Here is a 24,743-nt window from a genome sequence, read left to right on the forward strand (position 1 = left end):
CTCATGGTCCCTCATATAAGGACCTAGATAAAATTGCGCGTAATATAACCCGCTTTGATCCCAAACCTGACGGTTCTAATGATATCTTTTCCTACCTAAAAGATATTGACTTCTACCTCCAAAGGTTCCCCGGGATCACCATAGATGACAGACTATATGTGATTAAACTGACCTCCAACCGAGACGTCAGCAACTTCATTGAACGTCAGCCAGACTATGTAAAAGCGCGATATGATGTGCTGTGCCAAGCCTTGGAGGACGAATTCTCCAATCACCTGTCACAGACTGGACTGGCCGCTGCTTTGAACATAAAACAGCAACGCCAGGAATCCCCTCAGCAATATTATAATCGACTTAGACAGGCGTACTTCGGACCTAGAAATGACTCCGGAATGGAGGAAGAGTTAAATTTCAAATCACTATTTATCCAAAACCTCCATCCCCACACCAGTCATCAGTTGGGAGTCTCAGCTTGCCCTCGCACCCTGTCTAGCAGGCAGCTGCGTGATTTAGCACTCAGAGGTTTCCTAAAATCCCAACAAATTCCCAACAGACGGTCCGAAACACCCCAAGTCTTTAATGTCGACTCCAACTCCCCACATTTAGAGTTAGAAGGTGCCACCCGGGCCGATCCACAAAGATCCGCCCTGGACCCTTCCTCCACCCCGTGGACCAGTGAGGGCCCGAAACCTTATCCGCCCTCACACCAATACAAGCGCTACCCTCCTCGCAGGCTGGACAGAAATCACGACAAAGATTTCTGGAACCCTCGGGACAGGGCTGGGTATGGTCGTGACTATTACCCTGCAGAAACCCGCGGTGCGGGCCGTGGAAAACCATCACATCCCCATAAGGGATATGAGCGAACAGCTCCGAACCAGCTTTCTGATTCCTATAGAGAAAAGAAAGAGAAATACTGGTATCAAAATAAAGAAAATCACGCTAAAGACAAGCTTAAAGGCAAGGAACTCAGCTCTAAGGAGTTAGAGGACATCCGCCGAATGCTTGCAATGATTTGCAAAGAGAAAAAGAAAAAACCTGACGTTCTTTCTATCACCTCTTCGCGGTCTAACCCAAAGCCATCCTCTAACACCCCAGAAATGTTAGAAAGTTATGTAGGAGAAGTGACAAGCGAAGCTCTGTCTTCTAGCGCACCGTGCAATCTCCTCGTGACCCAAACAAACACTGAAGACCCAATGATACAGGGGGGTGACTCGCAACCACTCTCCAGTGCTGTTTTGGTTGTTCAGTTAGACGGTAAAGAAGGTTTAACGCCAAATGACCCCTCAGTCATTGAAGGCGACACACCCGTCCGACAATTCATGGGACACTTAACTGAGAAAGGGATTGCACGCAAATTCTATTTGTCCACCATTGTGGAGAGAAGGCTAGTACATGAGGCCCTGTTGGACACTGCATCAGATGTCACGCTCATGTCTTCCGCCTTGTTCCGCCAGGTTCGAGCCATTGCGCGGCGTGAAAATCGCGAGATACAGCTCCAAAACTGTTCTCTTAAAATTCAGCCGTATTCACATGCAGGCCTCACTATCCAATCTATGGCACTAATACACTTAGCCATCGGACCAATGACCTTAGTGCATCCAGTCCATGTGTCTCCTCTCGAAACAATTCCCTTCCTCATCGGCAAAGATCTCCTTAATTGCTTCGAACCACTGATTGACTTCAAAAGATCAAAGATCTGGGCACAAGTGCGTGAGCCTTTACCCATCTGCACCCCGCACCACCGGGAAGCTCAGTGTTGCCGTCTCGAAATCTGGCCAGAATCAATAGGAGATCCACCAAGTCAGATCCCTCACTTCGAGGAAGAGGAAACTGAGCCCATGGCAGCCACGCCAGAGACAGCAGTCTCTCCCTGGCCCCCTAGTGCCATGTTAGAACAACGGAACACATTCCTGTGCACTTTCACACAGCCGTCCACAACAGACTCTCCCGGCCTTCCCATCGTGAATGGTCTCACAATGCAGGACTATCATGTAGACAATGCAGTTCTGGCTCTATGGGCCGACCAGTCCGCCATAAGCCAAACCCTCTTTAACGCTCTGCGCCTCACTCAACCAAATATTCCTTTGGTGAGCAGTCCTTGTCGCTTTCCTCTTAACCTGGCATCAAAAGCAATGTCACCCACTGATGGAATTTGCGCTTTAACCGTCCAGTGGAACAAAAGGGTAATCACCCATTATTTCTTGGTCGTCCCTAACTTGCCGCACGACGCCTACATTGGAAGTGACTTCTTGGTACGCCTCGACGTCCACGTAGACACCCTCAATAGTGTACTGTGGTCTTTGACTGATGTTTCAACGGAAACCTGGTCCTCCGATCTCAGCAACCTAGGCTCAGGACAAACTATTCCCGAGGTATGTCAGGTCACTAACCAAGGTTCACTTGTGGTACCTGCGAACACAGCAAATGTACCCATCCGCTTAGTCATGCGACCTGGCCAACACTTAAGCCACACGCATGCACTTTTCCAACCGTCACCTCTGTTCTTCGAACTAGGCCTCACCCTCGAAGCCACACCTTTGGTGGAGACGCGAGCAAGATCCACCTATCTATTCGTACGGAACGAAAACACTCAACCCTTAACGATCCCTCACTCATCCCCTCTGGGTTGGTTAGTCAGTACGAAATTCCATGACTTCGAGTTGCGAATTCCGATCATAGGACCAATGCCTGAATCCCTGCTTCTTGATCATGCAGAATCAAAGGTGTTCTACACTCATCCGACACGAGCTGTTGCTCTCTTTTCAGCTCTGGACATGAGTAACGACGCCATTTGCAGGATAGATCTCGCTGACGACAATCAAATGACGATCACGGTTCTTTCCATAGATTCATCCCCGGAATCCTCCCGGGAACCATCTCTTCTTCCCGAAGCAGGAGAAAACACTTCAAATCCACGTACTTCGAAAGAACTATCTGACTCCGAATTTCGTATCCAAGTCGAACAAGTTCTAAAGGAGGCCGACGCCCTCCAAAGCAAAGAAGAACGTGAGAAACTCTGTGAAGTGCTCCTTAAATATCAAAACACTTTTTCCAAAAACTCAACGGACTGTGGTCTCACTGACATTCATTCAGTACGCATTCCCACTCGTCCAGGAGCACCACCCACGTTTGTCCGCCAATACAAAATTCCGTTGGCATCCTATGAACCGGTACAAGAAATCATTGATGACTTGCTGGAAAAGGGCATAATTCGACCCTGTAACAGCACGTATTCGGCACCATTATGGCCCGTCATAAAACCAAATGGTAAATGGCGCTTAACCATCGACTATCGGAAACTAAATCAACAGGTTCCCTTGTCTCGATGGCCGATGACACAATTGGAGCAAGAACTTCCCTCGGTCCGAAACGCTAACTACTTTTCCACCATCGATGTAGCCTCTGGCTTCTGGACCATCCCAGTGCAAGCAGAAGACCAACACAAGCTCGCTTTCACTTTCGCAAACCGACAGTACACATTCACTCGGTGCCCTTTTAGATATGCCAACTCACCCGCGGAGTTTAATATTTTCTTAAACAAAGCATGCCCTGATGCCCGCGAGCGAGGCACCCTCATATATGTGGACGACATACTCATGCGTAACCACTCCCTACAGGCACACGTTGACGAGATTGATCATGTTCTTGACCAGCTTACAACAGCAGGTGCGAAAATATCACTCTCCAAATGTCAGTGGTGCAGGACAAAAGTGAATTACGTCGGTCTGCTCGTAAGCACTGATGGTGTTGAACCACAAGTGAGTCGAGTGCAAGGGGTAACAAACCTCGCAGCACCCACCAATCTTAAGGAACTCCGCAGTTTCTTAGGAGTATGCAACTACTCACGACAATTCATAGAGAACTACGCGGACCTAGCTCGTCCACTTTATGACCTCCTGAAAAAGGATACTCCGTTCACCTGGGGCGAAGCCCAGGAACACGCCATGCAGGCACTAAAATCGAAACTGTGCACGGCTCCATGCCTTGCCTATCCTGACAGTAGCAAAGAATTCTACCTAGAAGTAGGGTTCTCGGACCACTGTCTCAGCTCCGGTCTGTATCAATTACACGACAGAGACAAACGTGTCATATCCTATGCTAGTAAAACTATGCTGGCTGCCGAAAACAAATACAGTGACTGCGAAAAAGCACTACTAGCAACAGTGTGGGCAGTCAAACATTTCTCCAACTACCTAGGTGGTCAGAAGGTGATTGTTGAAACTCATCATCAACCAGTCACTTTCTTAAACAGCCAACGAATTCGAGAGGGTGTAGTAACTAACGCTCGAGTAGCATCATGGCTAATGGCTCTCCAAAGCTTTGACTTAGAGGTACGTTACGCGCAAAACTACAAGAGCCCCCTAGGCACAGGCCTTGCTTCCTGCAGGCGATGCGAAGGAAACATTCCTTCCCAAGTGCCACAAACTCCAGAAACCCTCTTACCCACCGTGGCTAACCACCACTATTTCGATCCTAACACATGCAAAGACCTTGTCACTGCGTATGTAGATGGTTGTTCGTTCCGCCGAGAACACACCCTGATGGCAGGGGTGGGTATTATCGGAATAAACGGATGGCCTCACGAACCCCTAAGTTTCAAATTGGGTGCTCAGTCCTCCCAATATGCTGAAATAGCAGGAATTCTCATCACAATCCAGTCTGCAGTCCAGAAAAGCGTAAAAACGTTGGTGATCTGCACAGACTCCAACTACGCGCGCCTAAGTTTCACATGCCACTTGAGACTGTGGAAAACCAACAACTACACCACGTCAAACAAAAAGCCAGTTAAACACAAAAAGCTTTTCGCGGCATGCGAACACTTGGTAGACACGCATGACCTGCAGATCTACTGGAAGAAAGTGAAAGGTCACTCCCGAGTCCCGGGAGATGACAAAGAATTCAATGATCAAGCAGATAGGATCAAGGAGATCCCTCCCTTTTTCCAAACCCACCCGACATCGAAGTCCTAGCTGTCACACGGTCTCGAACAGTAACGAAGGCTTCGCCTGACAATGCCAAAACTACCATTATCTCTATTAACCCTGCTTTTTCAGACGCTGACTTAGTTACTCTCCAAGCTCGAGACCCATCCATTTCTAAAATGCTTAGCCATGTCTCTGACCCATCTACTAATCCCATCGCAGCTGTAGTGGAGTACAGACCAGATAACCAGATCGAAATGAAAAGTTTTGAATTAAACTTTTCCAGTCTGAATAAAACCTCTCGTCTGTGACAACATCCAACCTTCCACAGGACTGTTGTGCCCGCGGGGGTGCAAAGCCCCACACACACGCACACTCATAAGCTGAAACATCAAAGGACTTGAGAAGGACACTTTCAACACATGGCCCCAACACCCCCCCGTCTCTCTTTTAACTAACAGGAACTGTCGAGATAACCTATTTTATAATGCTCTTAAGAGACAGGAACCTCAAACAAAGAAGAGAGCTTTTACGGCCGTCTATGACAATGGCACCTAAATGTCGGCTCCTTATCTCGAGCCCACTAAACAGGGCCAACAAATGTTTTAACCAAAAGTGACCTCGAGTGAACCCCCGTGAATCACCCGCCGAAGCATGGATCAACAGCGACACCAAATGGACACTGGCGAAACTACGCCTCGCTCGAAGTCGCTGGAAAACAATAGCGGAAAATAATCAAACTCTGATTATTTGTGTATTAAACCTATATATTAATGTCACTTTCTGTACCCTCAGATGAATGCCTATCTCCTAATGAAATGTTGTATATTATGGACTGTTCCTATCATGAAGAGAAATCCTACCTCTGAATAGGACTAAACGAATTAATATTCTTTCCCAGCATAGCATCATAAATGGGACGTAAAGATGGAACCTCATGTAAACGTTTGATATTAATAGTCCAGTGTACTCATTGTTATATGTTGATAACAGGTATAAGAATTTCGATACGCGAAATTCATATTCTTTCTCTGTGAATCAATGATTCAAACCCCCTTCTACTTTCTCCCCCTCGCGAGAGTCACGTGAGACTGAATTTGTGCCCAATCAGGAAAAGGACACCTCCCGTTAGGGCGTGACCGCGCCAGCCTTGAAAACACAGAGCAGCTCAACGGAGTTCTGTTAAGGAGAAGTACAGATCAGTTCGAAGTTCAGCAGCTGAGAAGATCCAAAAGTTCAGTTCAGCAGCCAAGAAGAGAAGAGTTCAGCCGACGAGAAGAAACAGTTCACGGAGAAGAAAAGACAACAATAATGGCGAGAAAATCCGAGAAACTTTGAAACGACAAAGAAACGCTTTCTTCTCCACGCCGACAACGAAACAAAGAAAAACCTCAGAGACTTCATTGAAAGCTTACGAGAGATGTCTTGAAATTAGCTAATAGTATGAAGTTTTACTAATACGTCGAGTAATTTGAATATATTCTTTTCTTTTAATCTTGTTTATGTTTTATTACCCATCGAAGTGTGATCTCACGAGTGATCAAAGCAGGTGAAACTTATTTGTGGCCAGAATAAGATATCAATCTTTTGATTAGTCGATAGCAGATATATTAACGTTATAAGCTGATTCCTGAAGACATTACTCCTGGAAAACTGAACAACGAGACTAGCTAATACTCTGAAAAAGCCGCTCCATTCCGGTGGAAACCAGCCACGCCTGTGAAAATCCAAAGAAGGGAAATCTCGATCGACGCAGCTCAGCTTGGAGTCGAAAGTTTTCAACTCAACCGGAAAGAGATCCTCCATAAGCGGGCCTGTCTCTCACCACGTGGGAACGACGAGAACAACCCCAGAGCACGGAGATTAAACAGCAGGACGCGACGGCTCGGTGAAACGGCAAAAGTAAGCTAGCGTATTTCACACTTTTCCAGGAGCTGATATCTAAGTCAATCACTTTATAATGTACCATTTATTAAACCTTAGTTAGCAACAATTTAATCACAAGCCAGTAATGCCTAGCCCACCTTAAGGTCAAAATCGGTTTCCCTGTTGTGATACCGTGAGGCTACGCTATGTTAATTAAATATCAGAATCAGAATCAGAATCAGAATCTCTTTATTTCACCAGGTATGTTAGACATACTAGGAATTTGTCTTGGTGACAAATTGTATGACATGTAACACGTACACAGACTGTTAACAAAACTTTAAAAGAGGTACAATAAACAATAAACAGACTAAAAAAAATACAGTTAAGTACTGGAAAAAAAAAGAGCGTTAAGACATAAATTAGACAACATAAAATATAAAATCTATACTGTACAGATATGCGTATGAATATAAATGTTTCCAGATATTCCTAAAGTAGGTTATATTATATATTGTTGTAGAAGTTACAGAAATAGAACTTCTGTACAGCTGTGCAAAATAGCATAGTGCAAGTGAGTAAAGTGTCCTGTTCAGTGCAGTTATGTCCAGTCGGTTTAGTTCAGTGGTTTGGAGACTCAGAGGTGTTCACTGTGGTTGAGGAGAGCTACAGCTCTGGGAAAGAAGCTGTTAGCATGTCGTGTTGTGCTGCTTTTGATGATCCTTAGTCTTCTACCAGAAGGGAGAGTCTGGAAGAGGTGATGTCCAGGATGTGAGGGGTCAAGCATAATTTTGCGAGCGCGTTTCCTCACCCTGCTGGTGTGGATCTCCTGAAGCGTTGGCAGGTTACATCCAATGATCTTCTCTGCTGATCTGATGATGCGCTGGAGCCTGGCTCTTTCTTGTGAGGTAGAGGAACCAAACCAGGTGGTTATGGATGAGGTGATGATGGACTCGATGATCGCTGTGTAGAACTGGATCATCAGGGTCTGTGGCAGGTCAAATTTCTTGAGCTGTCTCAAGAAGAACATTCTCTGCTGAGCTTTCTTGGTGATGGAGACGGTGTTCCTCTCCCACTTCAGGTCCCTGGATATGGTGGTGCCCAGGAACTTGAGTGACTCTACAGTGGAAACTGCGGTGCCCTTGATGTAGAGGGGGGATACAGGGGGTGGGTTGCGTCGGAAATCCACCACCATCTCTACAGTCTTGTCTGTGTTCAGCAGCAAGATGTTGTCACTGCACCAGGACACCAGCTGACCAACCTCCTTTCTGTAAGCAGACTCATCACTATTGGCTATGAGGCCCACCAGAGTGGAATCATCTGCAAACTTCAGGAGCTTTACAGCTGGTTCCTTGGAGACACAGTCGTTGGTGTAAAGGCTGAAGAGAAGGGGTGAAAGAACACACCCTTGTGGAACTCCAGTACTGAGTGTTCGAAGGTCTGAGGTGTGTTTCCCAAGCCGCACATACTGTCTTCTGTCTGTGAGGAAGTTTGCAATCCATTGACACATGGAGTCCGGCACTGACAGCTGGGACAGTTTGCTTTGAAGTAGCTGCGGCACAACGGTGTTGAAAGCCGAGCTAAAGTCAACAAACAGAACCCGAGCGTAGGTTCCAGAGCTGTCTAGATGCTGAAGGATGAAGTGGAGAGTTAGGTTGACCACATCATCAACAGATCTATTTGCTCTGTATGCAAACTGCAGGGGGTCCAGCAGGGGGTCTGTAATGGTCTTTAGGTGGGCTAAGACCAGGCGTTCAAAGACCTTCATGACCACAGATGTCAGGGCGACAGGTCTGTAATCATTAAATCCAGTGATGGTGGATTTCTTGGGGACTGGAATGATGGTGGAGGTCTTGAAGCAGGCTGGAACACAACGGAGCTCCAGTGATCTGTTGAAGATGCTGGTGAAGACTGGTGCTAGTTGGTCACAGCAGTGTTTTAGGATGGATGGAGAAACTGAATCAGGTCCCGGGGCTTTCTTCACCTTCTGTCTGCTGAAGAGTCTGTGGACGTCCTGCAGGCTGATGGTGAGACAAGCTGGGGGTGGAGGTGTGAGAGCCAGTGTGGGGGAGGAGGGGGGTTGATGATGGGGTGAGAGAGTCTGCTGATTGTCTATTGTTTGAAATCTGCAGAAGAACTCATTCAGGTCGTTGGTGAGCTGACGGTCGTTCAGGTGGAGGGGGGTATTTCTCACCTTGTAGCCAGTGAGAAGCTGATGACTGTTCCAGGCTGACGATGGGTCGTTAGCTGTGATGTGGTTATTCAGCTGCTCTGAGAACTTTCTTTTCGCTGCTTTAACCCCTTTCTCCAATCTGTACTTGGCTTTTTTGTAGACAGCTCTGTCTCCACTCCTGAATGCGGCCTCCTTCTCTCGCCTAAGCTGTTTCAGTTCTATAGAAAACCAGGGTTTGCTGTTACTGTGTTTAACACGTGTTCTAGTTGAAATACAGCTGTCTTCACAGAAGCTTATATATGACGTCACAGCGTCTGTGTATTCGTCCAGTCCGTCTGTCGCCTCCTCAAACACAGCCCAGTTTGTGGATTCGAAGCAGCCCTGCAGCTTCTCTATGTCTCCACTGGTCCACCTCTTCACTGTTGTAATGGCCGGCTTGTTGGTTTTGAGTTTCTGCCGGTACGTGGGAATGAGGTGAACGAGGCTGTGATCGGAGAGCCCGAGAGCGGCGCGCGCAACAGCGCGATAGGCATTCTTGATGCTTGTGTAGCATTTGTCTAGTGTGTTGCCTTCACGTGTAGCGCACGCGATATGTTGCCTGTATTTGGGCATCTCCTTCGTGAGGTTAGCGTTGTTAAAGTCCCCCAGAATGATCAGCAGTGAGTCTGGATGGTCTCTCTCTAGTTCCATTATCTGTTCGGCCAGTTGTCTCTGCGCGTCGCTGGTGCACGCACTCGGCCTGATGTACACGCCGGCCAGAATGAAGGAGCTGAATTCTCTGGGAGAGTAAAACGGCCGACAGTTAATGAAGAGAGACTCCAGATGAGGAGAGCATGATGTTAACAATACTGTAGTGTCTCTACACCAGCGCTCGTTGATGTAGAAGCAGATTCCTCCTCCCCTACTCTTCCCGCTACGTTCCACGTCTCTGTCCGCTCTCAGTAGCTGGAAGCCCGGTACGTCTAGCGCACTGTCCGGGATCAGCTCGTTCAGCCAGGTCTCCGTGAAGCAGAGGGCAGAAGCAGAGGAGAAGTCCTTGTTGGTCCGGTGGAGCAGGAGTAGTTCCTCAGTTTTGTTGCTGAGAGATCGGAGGTTGGAGAGGAATAATGATGGTAGAGGTGTGCGAGGCCCGCGCCGCCTGAGACGCACGAGCGCGCCCGCGCGTCTGCCCCTTCGTCTGCGACTCCAGCGTCTCCTTGCGAGGCCGAGCAGTGTCAGCGCGGCTGTTGTAAAGATTTCCACACACTCTGAAGGTTTTTGAATAAATTCCGGCATAAAATCAGGAGAAATGTTGTCCCTGGCGGTTAATAACTGTTCTCTGTTCCAGCTGACCAAGTTTGAGGTACAATAGACAACATTAATTAACAAAAACAAACATAACACGGAGGAGCTCGTCACCGTGGCTGCCATCCTCGGCGCCATCTTGAACCAATGAAAATATCTTCTCTTTATTAATAAAACTCTCATTATTTGAAATCACAGTGTTTGCAATTTGTTCATTATTTTCCTGAAAATCCTGACGTACTCACTTAGCGTGATTATTATTCACTCTCAAACTAATTAGTAATGTTATAATTGCCTAAGCCAATTATAAACTTTAGTTAATATCATTAAGTCAAATATCAGAGATTAGAGGAGTTTGAATAAGGTCAACGCTATAAAACTATAAATATAAATATATATTTATATTTTTCGGTGTACTTACTACACTACAATATATATATATATATATAATTATATATATATATATAATATATATATATATATATATATATATATATATATTATAAAGCTGCCCATAAATTCTTAGTGCGTGAATCCAAACTCACTTTGAAAAGAAGGAAATAGTGTGAGCTCCCACTCATCCAAGAAAGATGCTCAAAAGATGCACAGAAGAAGAACAAGGACCCATCTGAGAACTGAAAAGGGGACGCTTTTACCAATTCTGAAAATTAAGCTCACTTAGCCATACTGAGCTCCATATATTTGAGCCTTTAAAAAAATAACTCTGTCAGTGTCAGTCACAATGTATTATTTGTTAGTTTTGTTTTCATTTACTACTAATCACAGCAGGTGAAAATTATTTCTTGGCCAGAATAAGGAATCACCCCAGAGATTGGTAAATAGATATGGACTTCAGACACCAATTCTGAAACTGATGAACAGGCCACAACGACCTGCCAGCTTCATTGGAAAATCCCAACCAGAACAGCGAAGCCATCTGCCTGTCTGGACAATGAACCCCGACTATGTCTCTCCTGCTTAGGAGAACGCTGCAGAGGCCTACTTATACTGGAGGGAATCCCTCCTTGACGGCACCATTCTCATCAGTACTCATGGCGGTGCAGGACCAATCAAGGTCCGGATCATCTCTGCTCAACAGATCTGCTGGTTCGTAGGCTTCAAAACGTCAAAGTAAGCCTCAAATCTCATTTTCAGAGTTGGTGCCTAACGAGTCCCTTGATAAAAAAAAAAGTATAATCACTAGTTAACTTACATTAGAGTTAGATCATATTTAGTCACACATAACCGATACCACCTTCATATTATTATTATTAAGACTCATAAGAGTTGTTTCACCTGCGTCAATCTAGTCTATGAGGTTTTAATAATTGTGATTAAGTGATTATTGTTTATTCCAATAAAGTATCCTTTATGATTTTAATTGATATTGTTTGTTTAAAGTTTGTTCATTCAAAGGATTCTGAAAATCCTGGAAAAAACCCACATTCTAGCAGGGAATTGTAACCAAATTCATAATAGATTATTATTATTATTCTCTAAAAAGGGTTAACTATAATAATAATAATAATAATAATACAAGCGAATTGGACAAAAATTCAAAGACTAGTTCGTGAAAGTAGGTTTTGCAAATTATGCAAATTAGCTCAAAATCCAAGTGGGTGGAGTTTAATTTTGACTAATCAATTTTTGATTTGTGAGGACCCAAGGAATCGGGAAAAAGAAGGATTTCATCTCTACGCCTTACGGTGTAGGAGATATGGACCTAAACACATTTTGCTCTGCTATAGCACCACCATTAGGCGAATCAGTGTAATTTTTGTTGTCCACTGAGATGCACACAGACTACATCTACCCTCCAAGTGGGGTATCTGTACGACCTACAGACTCTTCCGCACAACGACATTTTCAGGAGAAAAGTATTAATAATAATAATAAGAAGAAGAAGAAGAAGAAGAAGAGAAATCCTAACAAATACAGTAGGGTTCTGCGAACTTGAACCCTAAATAATAATAACAATAACCCATAATCAATAACCACTGTTTTGTTCTTGTTGTAGTCATGGGGGGGCACTATTTTCCACTTTAACTTTCTGTTCATGTATATTGTGTTGTGGTCTCTTCAAGAAAAGTGAATGCTAGAAACTGGTGGTCATGTGACTCTAAAACTAGCAAATGTGAGAATGTATGTCATTGAAAGCAGTTTGTTACCTAAATCCATCTGCATACATCTTATGCCTTTGGTAGCATTGTGGGTATGTATTGATTGATTAAGTGCACATCATTTCTTTTTTTAAAAAAATGGATGTTTGTAAGGTTTGAGAACAATGCTATATTTGAATGCAGTTACAATGTGATTAATGACAAATACAAGTATGGGGACATTGAAAGTTTGTATGTAAACAGTTATAAATAATAAATAAATTTCATTTCAATTTATAAATATAAACGATATAAATAGACAACTCAAGTCTGTAACAGTGTAACAATAACAGTTGTTACAGTTTCACCTTTTCTTTGCAACATTAATAAACCTATGGACAACGGGACAGCTGTTTTTAGAGTCTTGGTGTTAAGAAGGCATTAAGCTTCAAGTTATATCCAGCACATATAGCAAGGGCAGAACAAACACAATTAAGCACAAATAATCCAAATACTGTACCCATGCTACACAGCGTTGTATTTTCCTTTGGTCGTATGCATAGACACTTACATATTCCTGAGTTGAAAGTAAGCACACACACCAGTGGCCCAGTGATGAAGTGTAGGGAGTTAAGAGGGCGTATCCAGTTACGATCTTCTTTATCAGTATCCACAACTGGAACTGTCAAGAGTAATACTACCTGAAATGGAAACTTTAAAATGAAAAACACGAGTGAGTGGTCATTACAAGCACTAGCAAGCTTTACTACATTTTGTTAGTTGCAAAATAAAAATATTATTTGCTGTTAGTGGTGTGGTGGAGAATTATGACAGAAGTAAGAAAGCTGAGTCTGAGTCAGCATCAAGTAAAACAACAATTTATTAATGGAGAGAGAATGCTACGCGTAGCACTGTTTCCTCTCTCTCTAACCGTCTCTCAACTAGCATCTCTTATACCTGGAATTCCTTCTGAAGTTACCATCTGTTTGCTCTTTTACATTTCAATCACCTTTCAATGTATCCTGCTCCCAGTATGACTCCAAGTCTTTTACCATTTGTTTTTACTCTCTTTTGTATTTCTAACACCTTTCCAGACATGCTCTATTCAGTTAATCTCGGTTGTCTCCTCTCTGGTCTGAAGACAAAAGGAGTTGATTGAATGGAAGGTGACCTTGAACTGGATAAGCGGTTACAGATAATGAATGAATGAATGAATGTCAGCAACACATTAAAAAGAAGCTGAGAATGGAAACATTTTAATATAATATTTTAATGTTAAAGTTGTATAATGCCACAAAAGAAACAAATTTGTTTAACTGACTCAGGTGAGTGGCATGAGTGAGTTTTAAAAAGAGCATTTCAAAAAGGCTAAGGTTTTAGAACAAAAGACTGTGTGGGCAAATGTTGCAAAAATTAAAAGAAAAAATTTAATTAAACTTAACAGTAAAGAACTTGGGAACTTCTTTATCTACCTTACATAATATAAATAAAAGTGTTATTGCTGCTGTCCAATGTATATTCATTTTTAGTTCACAATATTTTTTGAGCAGCTCCGGTTTCCTTCCAAGGACCAAAAACACACACTGGCAGGTGGACTGGTGACTCAAAATTGTCTGTAGGTGTGAGTGTGTATCACCCTGTGAAGGACAGGTGCTCCCTCTCCAGGGTGTGTTCCTGCCTTGTACCCAGTGATTCTGGGTAGGCTCTGGCAACACCGTGACCCTGAACTGGATAAGCAGTTACAGACAATGAATGGATGAATATCTTTTGAACACAGCAGGTGTCCTTCATATTCCCACTGAAAGTTAAGACCCCCAGCAGACAGTCACAAAACAGGTATGATTTGGATGATGGATAATTTTCAGTACTGCAGTGACACTGGCGGGGTGGTGTTGTGTTAGTGTGTTGCAGTGATTCAAGTGGATCAGACACAGCATTGCTATTGAAGTTTTTAAACACCTCAGTGTCATTGCTGAATTGAGAATAGTCCACCACCCAAAAATATTTGACCAATGGCATTGTGTTCACTGATAATGGACTAGAGAATGACCAACACAAACACAGATGAGCTACTGTTACTGACTTTACATCTACAAGGGGGTCCAATTAGTTAGGTGTGTTTAACAAAGTGGACAGTGAGTGGACACAGTGCTTATTCCAGCAGCACTACTATGTTTGATCCACTCCTACCAGAGGCACTATCTGGCTAGCTATAAACAGACAGTTCAAAAGCCAGTATCCAAGATGGTATGGGGGTGCATTAGTGCACATCACATGGGTGACTTGCACATCTGCAAAGGCACTGTTAACACTGAACAATATATAGAGGTTTTGAAGCAACATGCTGCCATCCAAGCTCCGGGTGACTGTCTGTGAGGAGTTGGTGTGTTATCCCTGTGTCCGCGTGGGTTTCCTCCGGGTGCTCCGGTTTCCTCCCACAGTCCAAAAACACACGTTGCAGGTGGATTGGCGACTCGAAAGTGTCCGTAGGTGTGAGTGTGTGAGTGAATGTGTGTGTGTCTGTGTTGCCCTGTGAAGAACTGGCGTCCCCTCCAGGGTGTATTCCCGCCTTGCGCCCGATGATTCCAGGTAGGCTCTGGACCCCCCGCGACCCTAAATTGGATAAGCGGTTACAGATAATGGATGGATGGATGGATGCTGCCATCCAGCAAAGACTTTATCTTCTGGGAAGGGCTAGTTTATTTCAATAAGACAATGCCAATCCATATTTTGCATGAATTACAACAGATTGTCTCCTTAGGAAAATATTCTAGGTGCTAAATTAGTCCAGAACATGGACGTTGTTAAACCTGTTTTAGGGGGACTGTAGCACAGTTGTATCCCATATGCAACTTCAAACTGTTTTAACCAGTGGGAATTAAGATTTAATTCCATGGTTTGAACAGTTATTGACTAAACACTTTTACAGAGAGCATAAGTTGATCCTTGGAGTGCCTTTGCATCATCAAAGATTCCTGTCTTGACACTTTTAGAGACCTTGGGTCATAAATATGGCCTGGCGAGGCCTGTAGTGTTGTTTTAGGACACTCTCTGGGTGATAACTCAGACTCCAATCTGAGTTGGGGAAGTGGAGACTTCTCTGAAAATGACCAGTCAAAATCCTGTTGATTACGTCCAAAAAATAAAAATTTTCTTTGACTTACACTCTCACTTGAGATCTTATTGTAATTAATGAACAATTAAAAATAATAATTATTTTAAACTGGTAATACAGTATTTGCAAAATACATGGACAGATTCTGTTTGCCATTGTTCAAAACGGCTACTGACAGACACAAACCCCTGATGGCAGATGGCTAAACAAATATATGTTTCATCTGTTTTACTACAGTTGAAAAGGTTTTTTTTTTCTGGGCATACTGGTCCCCTGCCTCTGTGATCCTTATTTTGATTTTATAAAGTTGGCAACCCTACGTACATGGTGTATGCAGGAAGATGGGGTAGTGAGTTTCCTGACAGTGAGTGTTATTTCAAGAAAAAAAAAAAAAAAAAGAAAAAACATTAATCAAATTCCTGTTGCAATCTTTAATTAATCAAACTGAACAGCCACTGATGCACTAGATGAAATAGCATTATGCTAGCAGAGGAAACCCGATTATTGATGAATGTAATGAAAAATCAGTTAAAATGTTCATTCATTAAATACTGCAGTATTTAAGGCAGATTGAATTGATGTTTATGTTCTTTCCTGACATTGGCTGTACATTTTACAGATACCTGTATATAATGAGTTAATAGTTGTTCACAACTCAATTTAGTTTTTCTACCTGTATATGGATATCTGAAATTTCAAGGCAGCAGCTCCTTGTAGCTTTGCTTAATGTGTACCTCAAAGAAATGCTCTGCTATGAGGCAATTACCCCAGACTTTCTCTATAACTACATAAAATGTAATTTTTGTACTATTTTTAGTTAAATATAGTATTTGAGTGGGATTTGAATAGTTCAAGTTCAAGAAATTTATTGTCATTTCAGCAGTATACAGTGTTTACAGTACACAGTGAAACGAGATAGCGTTCCTCCAGGACCAAAGTGCTACATGAAACAATACACAACATTAAAGTGCAACTAGTGCAAAGCTAGTGCAAACATAAAACAGTGCACACACATTAAAGTGAAAAAGACATAAAACATAAAACAATACACAGCATTAAAGTGCAACTAGTGCAAACATAAAACAGTGCATACACATTTAAGTGCAAAAGACATGGCTAAGTAAATACAAAACAATACAATACAATACAAATCCATAAGTACGGGGGGAGGAATGGGCCGAGGGAGAGAGACACTGCAATTTAAAGTGTATTTGTGCTGTAAAGGGTAACTGGATGTAACCATGATGTAAACAGGATGTGTGTAAACAGTACACTCATTTTCTGTATATCATTTTCAGTCCAAAAACCAGTGTTTTGTGAAGGTGTGTGTGTGTGTGTGTGTGTGTGCGCGCGCGCTTCTTCAGTCCAGTCTCAGTCTCTAGGTGTTCAGGAGTCTGATAGCATGTGGGAAGAAGCTGTTACGGAGTCTGGATGTGAGGGCTCGAATGCTTCGATACCTTTTTCCAGACGGCAGTAGGTTGAAGATTGGGTGTGAGGGGTGTGTTGCGTTCTCCCACAATGCTGAGTGCTTTGCGGGTGCAGCGAGTGGTATATATGTCTGTGATGGAGGGAAGAGACACACCGATAATCTTCTCAGCTGTCCTCATGATCCGCTGGAGGGACTTGTGATCTGCCACAGTGCAGTTCCCAAACCAGACAATGATGCAGCTGGTTATGATGCTCTCCATGACTCCTCTGTAAAAAGTGGTGAGGATAGGAGGTGGGAGATGAACCTTCTTCAACCTTCGCAGAAAGTAGAGGCATTGCTGGGCTTTTTTTCTGATGTTACTGGTGTTAGTGGACCAGGTGAGATCAGCCGCTAGTTGAACACCAAGGCATTTGGTATTCTTGACAATCTCCACAGCAGTTGTCGATGATCAGCGGAGAGTGCTCACCCCATCTCTTTGGTATTGTCCACGTTCAGAGACAGATTGTTGACTTCACACCAGTCAGTTAGCCGCTGCACCTCCTCCTCCTGTATGCTGACTCGTTGTTCTTACTGATGAGACCCACCAGAGTCATGTAATCAGCGAACTTGATGATATGATTTGAGTTGTGCATCGCTGCACAGTCATGGGTCAGCAGCGTGAACAGCAGTGGACTGAGCACGCAGCCCTGGGGGGCTCCAGTGTTCAGTGTGATGGTGCTGGAGATGTTCCTACCGATCCGGACTGACTGAGGTCTCCCAGTCAGGAAGTCCAGGATCCAGATGCAGAGAGAAGTGTTAAGGCCCAGTATATTCAGCTTCCCGATCAGGTGCTGAGGAATGATGGTGTTGAATGCTGAGTTGAAGTCTATGAACAGCATTCGAGCATATGTGTCTTTCTTGTCCAGGTGGGTGAGTGCCAGGTGGAGCGTGGTGGATATGGCATCGTATTCGCTCCTTTCGTAGCAAAATTCACATACTGGTGGAATTTAGGGAACACTTTCTTGAGATTTGCATGATTAAAATCTCCAGCAACAATAACCAGGCCATCCGGGTGTTTGTTTTGGAAATCGCTTATGGCTTCGTATAATTCCCACAGCGCTTGATTTGTGTTTGCATAGGGAGGAATATAGACTGCGATTATGTAAACAATGATGAATTCTTGAGGTAAATAAAAAGGTCTATCTCACAGCCACAAACTCCACTAACGTTGTAAGCAGAGACCAGCTCAGAGTTCCTACACCATTCAGTGGTGATATAGACACATAAACCACTTCCGCGAGTCTTACCGCATAGCGCTGGGTCTCTGTCGGCTCAAAACGCGGCTAGCCCATCTAGCTGAATGTCTCCGTAAAAACAAAAACACAGCAGTCTCTGTATTCTCGCCGTGCAGTTCGCTGAAGTGTGATATAGTCCAGTTTATTATCCAGTGAGCAGACATTGGAGAGAAATAGAGAAGGGATAGCCTGCCGGCTCGGGTTAGCACTTAGCCTAGCATGGATCCCCCCTCGCTTGCCGTGCTTCTGTCTCCTCTCACACCGCTTGCGTCGTCTCCTTCCCCGGCCACCGGCATCAGGAAACGTCGAGGCTTCAGGGCCTGGCCTCCGCAGCGTCTCCTGGAGGTCATTGCTGATATTGTATATTGCCTGTTTGCGATATTGAAGCAGTGTCTGGCGGTGATATATACATACTGCAGGTGTTCCTTCATCCATATATTATAAATAAAAATGAAAAAAAAAAACGTTTTTAAACGTATTTAAAAAAACAAAAGCCCGCTTGGTTCCGGAGCAGCCGCTGCACGCGTGTTCACGCACGCGCCGCCAATCGAATAACCAATCAAAAAATGGGTTATGATTATGTGAGTGCCTTCTAATACATTAAGGTGCACTCACTCTTACAGACACAGAACTAAAATGAAATGCTTTCACAGGGATTGGCTTAAGGGGTAAACTTTCTTGGAACTATGGATGTGCATTCTCTAAAGTTTTTGGCTCTGTTGAATACCCTGTTGAATTAGGATGAGTTTAGAGAGAAATTTCTGATCCAAAATTAATTTTCAACAATCAGAATTTGACTAATGTTTATGAGTCAGAATCAAACACATATTCACAGTGATATTGCTGATTTTGCAGTGTGTAGAGACTGTTGGTGTAGCAAAGAGGTACACATTCCCAATCGATATGTTCATTTCAGAAGAGACACCTTCATATTTATGAACAAAAGTATTGTAAATGTGTGTAACCTGGATAATTTTGATTGCCTTCCAGCCCCAATTGCTTCTCCTCCAGGTCCTGCTGTCCACAGGGTTAATTCCTTTTAGGAAGATGTTACTGGTTGTCTCAGTGAAGGGGATCAAAGGTTCATACTCCACCTCTGGAATAGCAACATAAACATGACAAAATTGCACTTACTTGCTGAAAACACGTGAAGTTTTGGGAATCTCTAATCACATGGAAACAAATAATGGGATTCTGAATAGAAAATGCATTATGAGATTCTATTATGTCATATAAATTAATTCAATTTAAAATTATTCACAAAGTACTTTCAATGTCAATGATGTCAATGATGAAATACTGCATCTTTAAACAAAAGCTTTATGTGGGAAATTAATACATTTAAGATTAGATTGCCATTGGTCAATTAAATTTCAACACTTTTGTTAGGGTTGACTAGTCCAACTGACAGAAAATGTGACAGATATGTCTCTAATTTGCAAAAAGTTTGCAAAAAGGAGGTAGAATGGTCACCATCAGTATCTCCTACCCCGTGTGACGTAGACACAAAATTCTTTTTTCCCCTGATTCCTCAGGTCAGACCCTACAAAAAAGCCTCAAGGACCCATAAGCTCCACCTACTTAGATTTTGAGCTAATTTGCATAATATGCAAAATCACTCACATTTTGAACACGAACTAGTCCCTGGAAATGTACCCAATATGGACATATGTATCAGCAGAAACCTAAGAACCTGAATTTTAAAATTATAAAAAAAAATGTTGGAATTTCATCACTGCTCAGCTTCCAGACTCTGCCCAAGTACATAGGTGGAGCTTGCGTTCCAAAAATCAGGCAAATACAGCTATAACTCACAAATGCTTTACTGAATACTCTGCGTAGTGTCTTACAACTTTGCAATTATATCTATTGTCAAAAAATGCATTGTTGAACTTTTGACACGCTGTTGCGACAATTATTCAACAAATATGCATGGGCAGGGCTCGATAACTCAAACAAACTTTGCCTAAATCAAACAAAACTTGGTACATATGTGTATGTCATTACTCTGAAGTAGTGTGCCAAATGTGACCACATTGCACAGAAAGGGGGCACTACAATTAGACAGCAACTCGTTGCATAGGTTATTAATTGATTACACTGCCACCTAGAGATGCAGTACCAGCAAGATGAGATAGATATATTCTGAAGACCATGGGAAAGGAGCTTGTGTTTTTTTACATAACTTATGGCTAAAGAATTTTTGAGTTACAGCTGTTTGTTATGTGAAGTTTTGAAGGCAAGCTGCACTGCTTTTTTTAAGCAGACGCTGCAATCACACAGTAATGAAAGTTCCACATTTTTTTGATACTTATTAAACTTCAGGTTCTTCACGATTCTCATGATACCACATATGTCCATATTGGCCATATTGGGTTTTTAGCCAGAGACCACTTCATGCTCAAATATGTCAGTTACGTCTCATCTATGCCTGCAGATTTCTCTCTGTTACGCAGAATCCCGTGTCAACCCCTCCATCTCCTCCTCACACACTGACTGTCACCTCTTCCCCTCCCCTCCCCCATGCCAGTCAGAGAGGGCCAGAGGACATAAACACATAAATGCAGACCTACACCAAGCAACCCTAATATTATGACCACCTCCTTATTTCTACGTTCAGTATCCATGTATTCAGCTACACTGTCCACAGGAGCACTTTGTAGGTCTAAAATTACAGAGAGGGGTCCACCTCTTGCTCTGCATACATTCATTGCTCCCTTTCACCCTATTCTTCAATGGTCAGGACACCCACACAGCAGGTATGATTTATGTGCTGGAGTTTTAAAGCCCTCAGCATCGCTGCTGGGCTGAGAATAGTCCTCCAGTCGACAGTGTCCTGTGTCCACTGATGAAGCACTAGAGGACAATCGGCACAACTTGTGATGCAAAAGATGAGCTACTGTCTCTGCCTTTATATCTATAAGCTCGACCAACAAGGTACGTGTGTAACAGTGTGGACAGTGAGTGGACAAAGGTTTGAAATCTCCAGCAGCACTGCTCTGTCTAATCCACTCATAAGAGCACAATACACACGGACATATCACCACAATGTCAGTGTCACTAGAGTGCTGAGAATGTATGAGCAACTGTCTAAGGTGGACCAATAAAATAGGTGTATCTCAAAGTTTGGACAGTTAGTGGAAACAGGTGTTAACATCTCCTATAGCAGTATTGTGTCTGATCCACCCCTAAGAGTGCTACACACACTGACATATCACCACAATGACAGTGTCACTGCAGTGCTGAGAATTATCCACCACCTAAATCATATCAGCTTTGTGGAGGTCATGAACATTGGGTCATAATCCAGGGTGAAATTCCAGAGTGAGTTCTGTGCTGTCTCAACCCTCACCTGTCTGCAGACCAGAAATTCACCTGCTCATCCACTACCCCTTCCTCTTACAATCCAGCCCCACTGAGACACCAGAACACCAAGGGTCACATTTAAAAGAACTACAAAATCTATGCTAACGTTTGGCCCCTGTATCAGGAAATGTCAAATGTCACCTCTTGCTCTGCAAAGATTGCTTGCTTTCACCCTGGTCTTTAATGATCTGGACACCCATAGAGCAGGTATGACTTAGGTATTACATAACTGCATGATCGTGATTATTTGAGCTAACCTCGTTGATTTGCGCTGACCGCGATCATATTATTTTTTTATTTCAATCCCAACAAACAGAATATCAATTAAGTGTATTTCTAAACAAATGGCTGTGAATATCTCCTGCTTATGATTCTGTCTGCAGCACTTTTTTTTTATGATACACTTTATCTATCTTAGTATTTGTTTTATTTAAGCAGCTGTAAGTATAAAGTACACTGTACACAATGTGGTACACTGCGACAACAGTCGGATTTGTTATTAAACCGTGACTGTAAAAGGTGCCAATACAACAAACATGAGAAATGATCTGCGGATCCACCACCACAGTTCGCTGAACTTGGGAAGGCAACAGATTCTTCCTGGCAGCTGGCTCTCGGGCGAGTACCTTAGGCTACGTTCACACAACAGGTAAAAGTGTACCAAATCTGATTTTGTGACCAAATCAGATATTTGTTCTTCTGTTCACACTGTCTGTATAAAATGACCTATATCTGACATCAGTGTGAACAGATCACACTCCTAAACTGAGCATGCACAAAGAGCGAGGCTTCAGGCGCTGACCAGAAGGAAATCTGTTTCATACAAAGCACTTTCGTTTTTTAAATGAAGGAATGGGACCGGACTGGTGTTTTACAGCAGCACTGTGTCACAGAACCCCCCACCCCCTCCCCCTTTCATTATACCAAATGAGTTCTATGTTAAAAGCAGAGTATTAATTAAAGACTGATTGAACTGATTTTTCTTTCAAGCTAAGTGCAGATTTCCGGGTCTCTCACTAACACGAGTCTCAAAAGAGAAGACGACGAGCACAGACATAATGAGCCACATTTATACAGCTTCATACTGACACGAACAATATCAAACTGATATACAGTAGAACTACTAAAAAAGGTCTTCTCTTGTTTGTTTTATTTTAAAATAAAACCCACCTTTACACAAATTTCCAAACCAGGAACCTGGTTTCAGGAGTTTAACAGGTTGTTCATTTCCCAGTATTATTTACAAAACAGAAATACTTTGACCCGGTCATTTCCAATTTCCATTAAAATGAAAAAAAAAAAAATGCTTTGGATCGTAGTCCTGAGATTATTCTCAGCAGTCAGAGTGACGTAAAAGTCACATGAATTCTGACCTGGCCCTTCAGACCGAGACGAATTTCCACAGATGGATCATATGAAAGTGGCCCAAATCTGATGTGAAAAAGTCAGATTCAATGTGATTTGTGTTGTTCACACAGCCACATAAACGACACATCTGTGTCACGTATGACTGGGCCTCTTTATCTGCTGTGTGAACGTAGCCTTAGTATTACTTGCCCAGAATATGCCAAGCCAGTAAACAACAAATGTTTAAGACATAGTACAGTTGATATGATTTTTTGCTTATTTTGAGAATTTGCAAATATCGTTTTCAAACATACAATTTTAAATTAAACAGGAAAAGGGGCAAATAATTTTACATATAGTTATGAATAAACTGTTCAATAAACTGACGTTCTTTACCATAATAATGTGTGTACATTATGCTACAGAGGCAATTGCTCTAAGACTGCAAGGGAAGCTCAGCTTCCCCTAAAATATAAAAAAATAAGTGATCAAATATATACTGTTGTGTGTACATGTAATTGAATAAATATGCAATACAACGCGCTCAACTTTCGTTCAGAATCAGCTTCTTATCACTGGTAGAGCTTTCCTCTTAATCATTCCCGCAGCCTCACAGTGATTTAAACAGTGTGGAAGCACACATTCACTCTCTCTCACACACACAAACACACACACATCTATATTAAATTTTTAAAAAAAGCTATGTTGTTTTTAGTGAGTGAAAATGTGATATAATTTGCTTGAATCCTATATGTTTTGAACATTTAAATGGCCTGGGTAAAAACTAAAACTGCCTATTTTGCTTTTACTTCACCATGTTACCTTTGACCTGGGTTTAAGCCTCATGCTGGCCATCAGAGATAAACTGAGCCATCTTTGTAAAAACCTTTATTTATAGTAACAAGACAAAGGCACTGTGTCATGACATAACAGAAAGCTGACAGTCGCGGAACACAGTAAACAGTCTTTTTAATGTCGTTATCCAAAACAGTAATCACAAGGCAGGCAAAGTTCAAAAACAGGAGCAAACAGTACCTCAGAGGATGGACAAAAACCGTAGTCAAAAACAGGCTGAGTTCGAAAACCAGAGAATGCAAACAATACCAACAGGGACAAGACAGGAGACGTAAATCGGGAACACAGGCAGGAAGTAGGCAACAGGAGACCGTCAGACAAAGTACAATGGAACGCGTTGTATGCATGGGAGAACCAAAACAATACTCGGCAGGGAACAGTTCTCAGAGTGAGGTATATATAGGGAGACAAACAGGTGTGTGTAATTAGAATTCTGGTGAGGGAGACCGGCGGGTAGTCATGTGACTGACAGGTGCATTCTGGGAATTTGAGTCCTGAGATGTAGGCGTGACAGTACCCCCCCCCCCCCCCCGAAGACACCGGAGGAGGCCTGGAACGAGGACGACCACGACCACCCAGCGGAACAGAGTCACCGGAGCTATGGACTTCTGCACATGCGGAGGACTGAGATTGACGTGGGATTCTGGATCGAGACATAGGAAGGGACGGAGCGGGATTAGATACTGATCCTCTCGGGCGACCTCTAATTTTATCAGAAATACGAAAAGGACCAATATACTTGGGAAGGAGCTTCCTGCACCTCCCCTCAAACCTGATATCCTTTGTAGCCAACCATACTCTTTCTCCAATCTGGAATAACGGGGAATTTGATCTGTTCCTATCAGCTTGTTCCTTATATCGGGAAAGGGCCTCTGTGATGTGAAGATTAGTTTCCTCCCACACCTCCTCACTGCGTCTCATCCACGAGTCGACTGATGGAATTCCAGATGTTGCTGCAGTCCAGGGTGCCAACGGGGGTTGATAACCTAATATACACTGAAATGGGGTGA

At 43.1% G+C, this 24,743-nt stretch overlaps 1 protein-coding gene across 4 annotated transcripts in view; it reads right to left on the reverse strand.

Moving 5' to 3' along the window:
* Positions 1–24,743, reverse strand: part of LOC136676403 (mitochondrial sodium/calcium exchanger protein-like) — a 63,504-nt gene that overhangs the window by 12,752 nt on the left and 26,009 nt on the right. For all 4 annotated transcript variants that reach the window (XM_066653392.1, XM_066653393.1, XM_066653394.1 and 1 more), the window contains 2 exons: positions 19,131–19,261; positions 12,919–13,060 (listed from right to left, as the gene is read on the reverse strand). In XM_066653392.1, the coding sequence (XP_066509489.1) occupies positions 12,919–13,060; positions 19,131–19,261 (273 nt within the window). The remainder of the gene's footprint in view (positions 1–12,918; positions 13,061–19,130; positions 19,262–24,743) is intronic.

The sequence above is a fragment of the Hoplias malabaricus genome, chromosome X2 (assembly GCF_029633855.1).
Source record: "Hoplias malabaricus isolate fHopMal1 chromosome X2, fHopMal1.hap1, whole genome shotgun sequence".
In the NCBI taxonomy this organism is placed as follows: domain Eukaryota; kingdom Metazoa; phylum Chordata; class Actinopteri; order Characiformes; family Erythrinidae; genus Hoplias; species Hoplias malabaricus.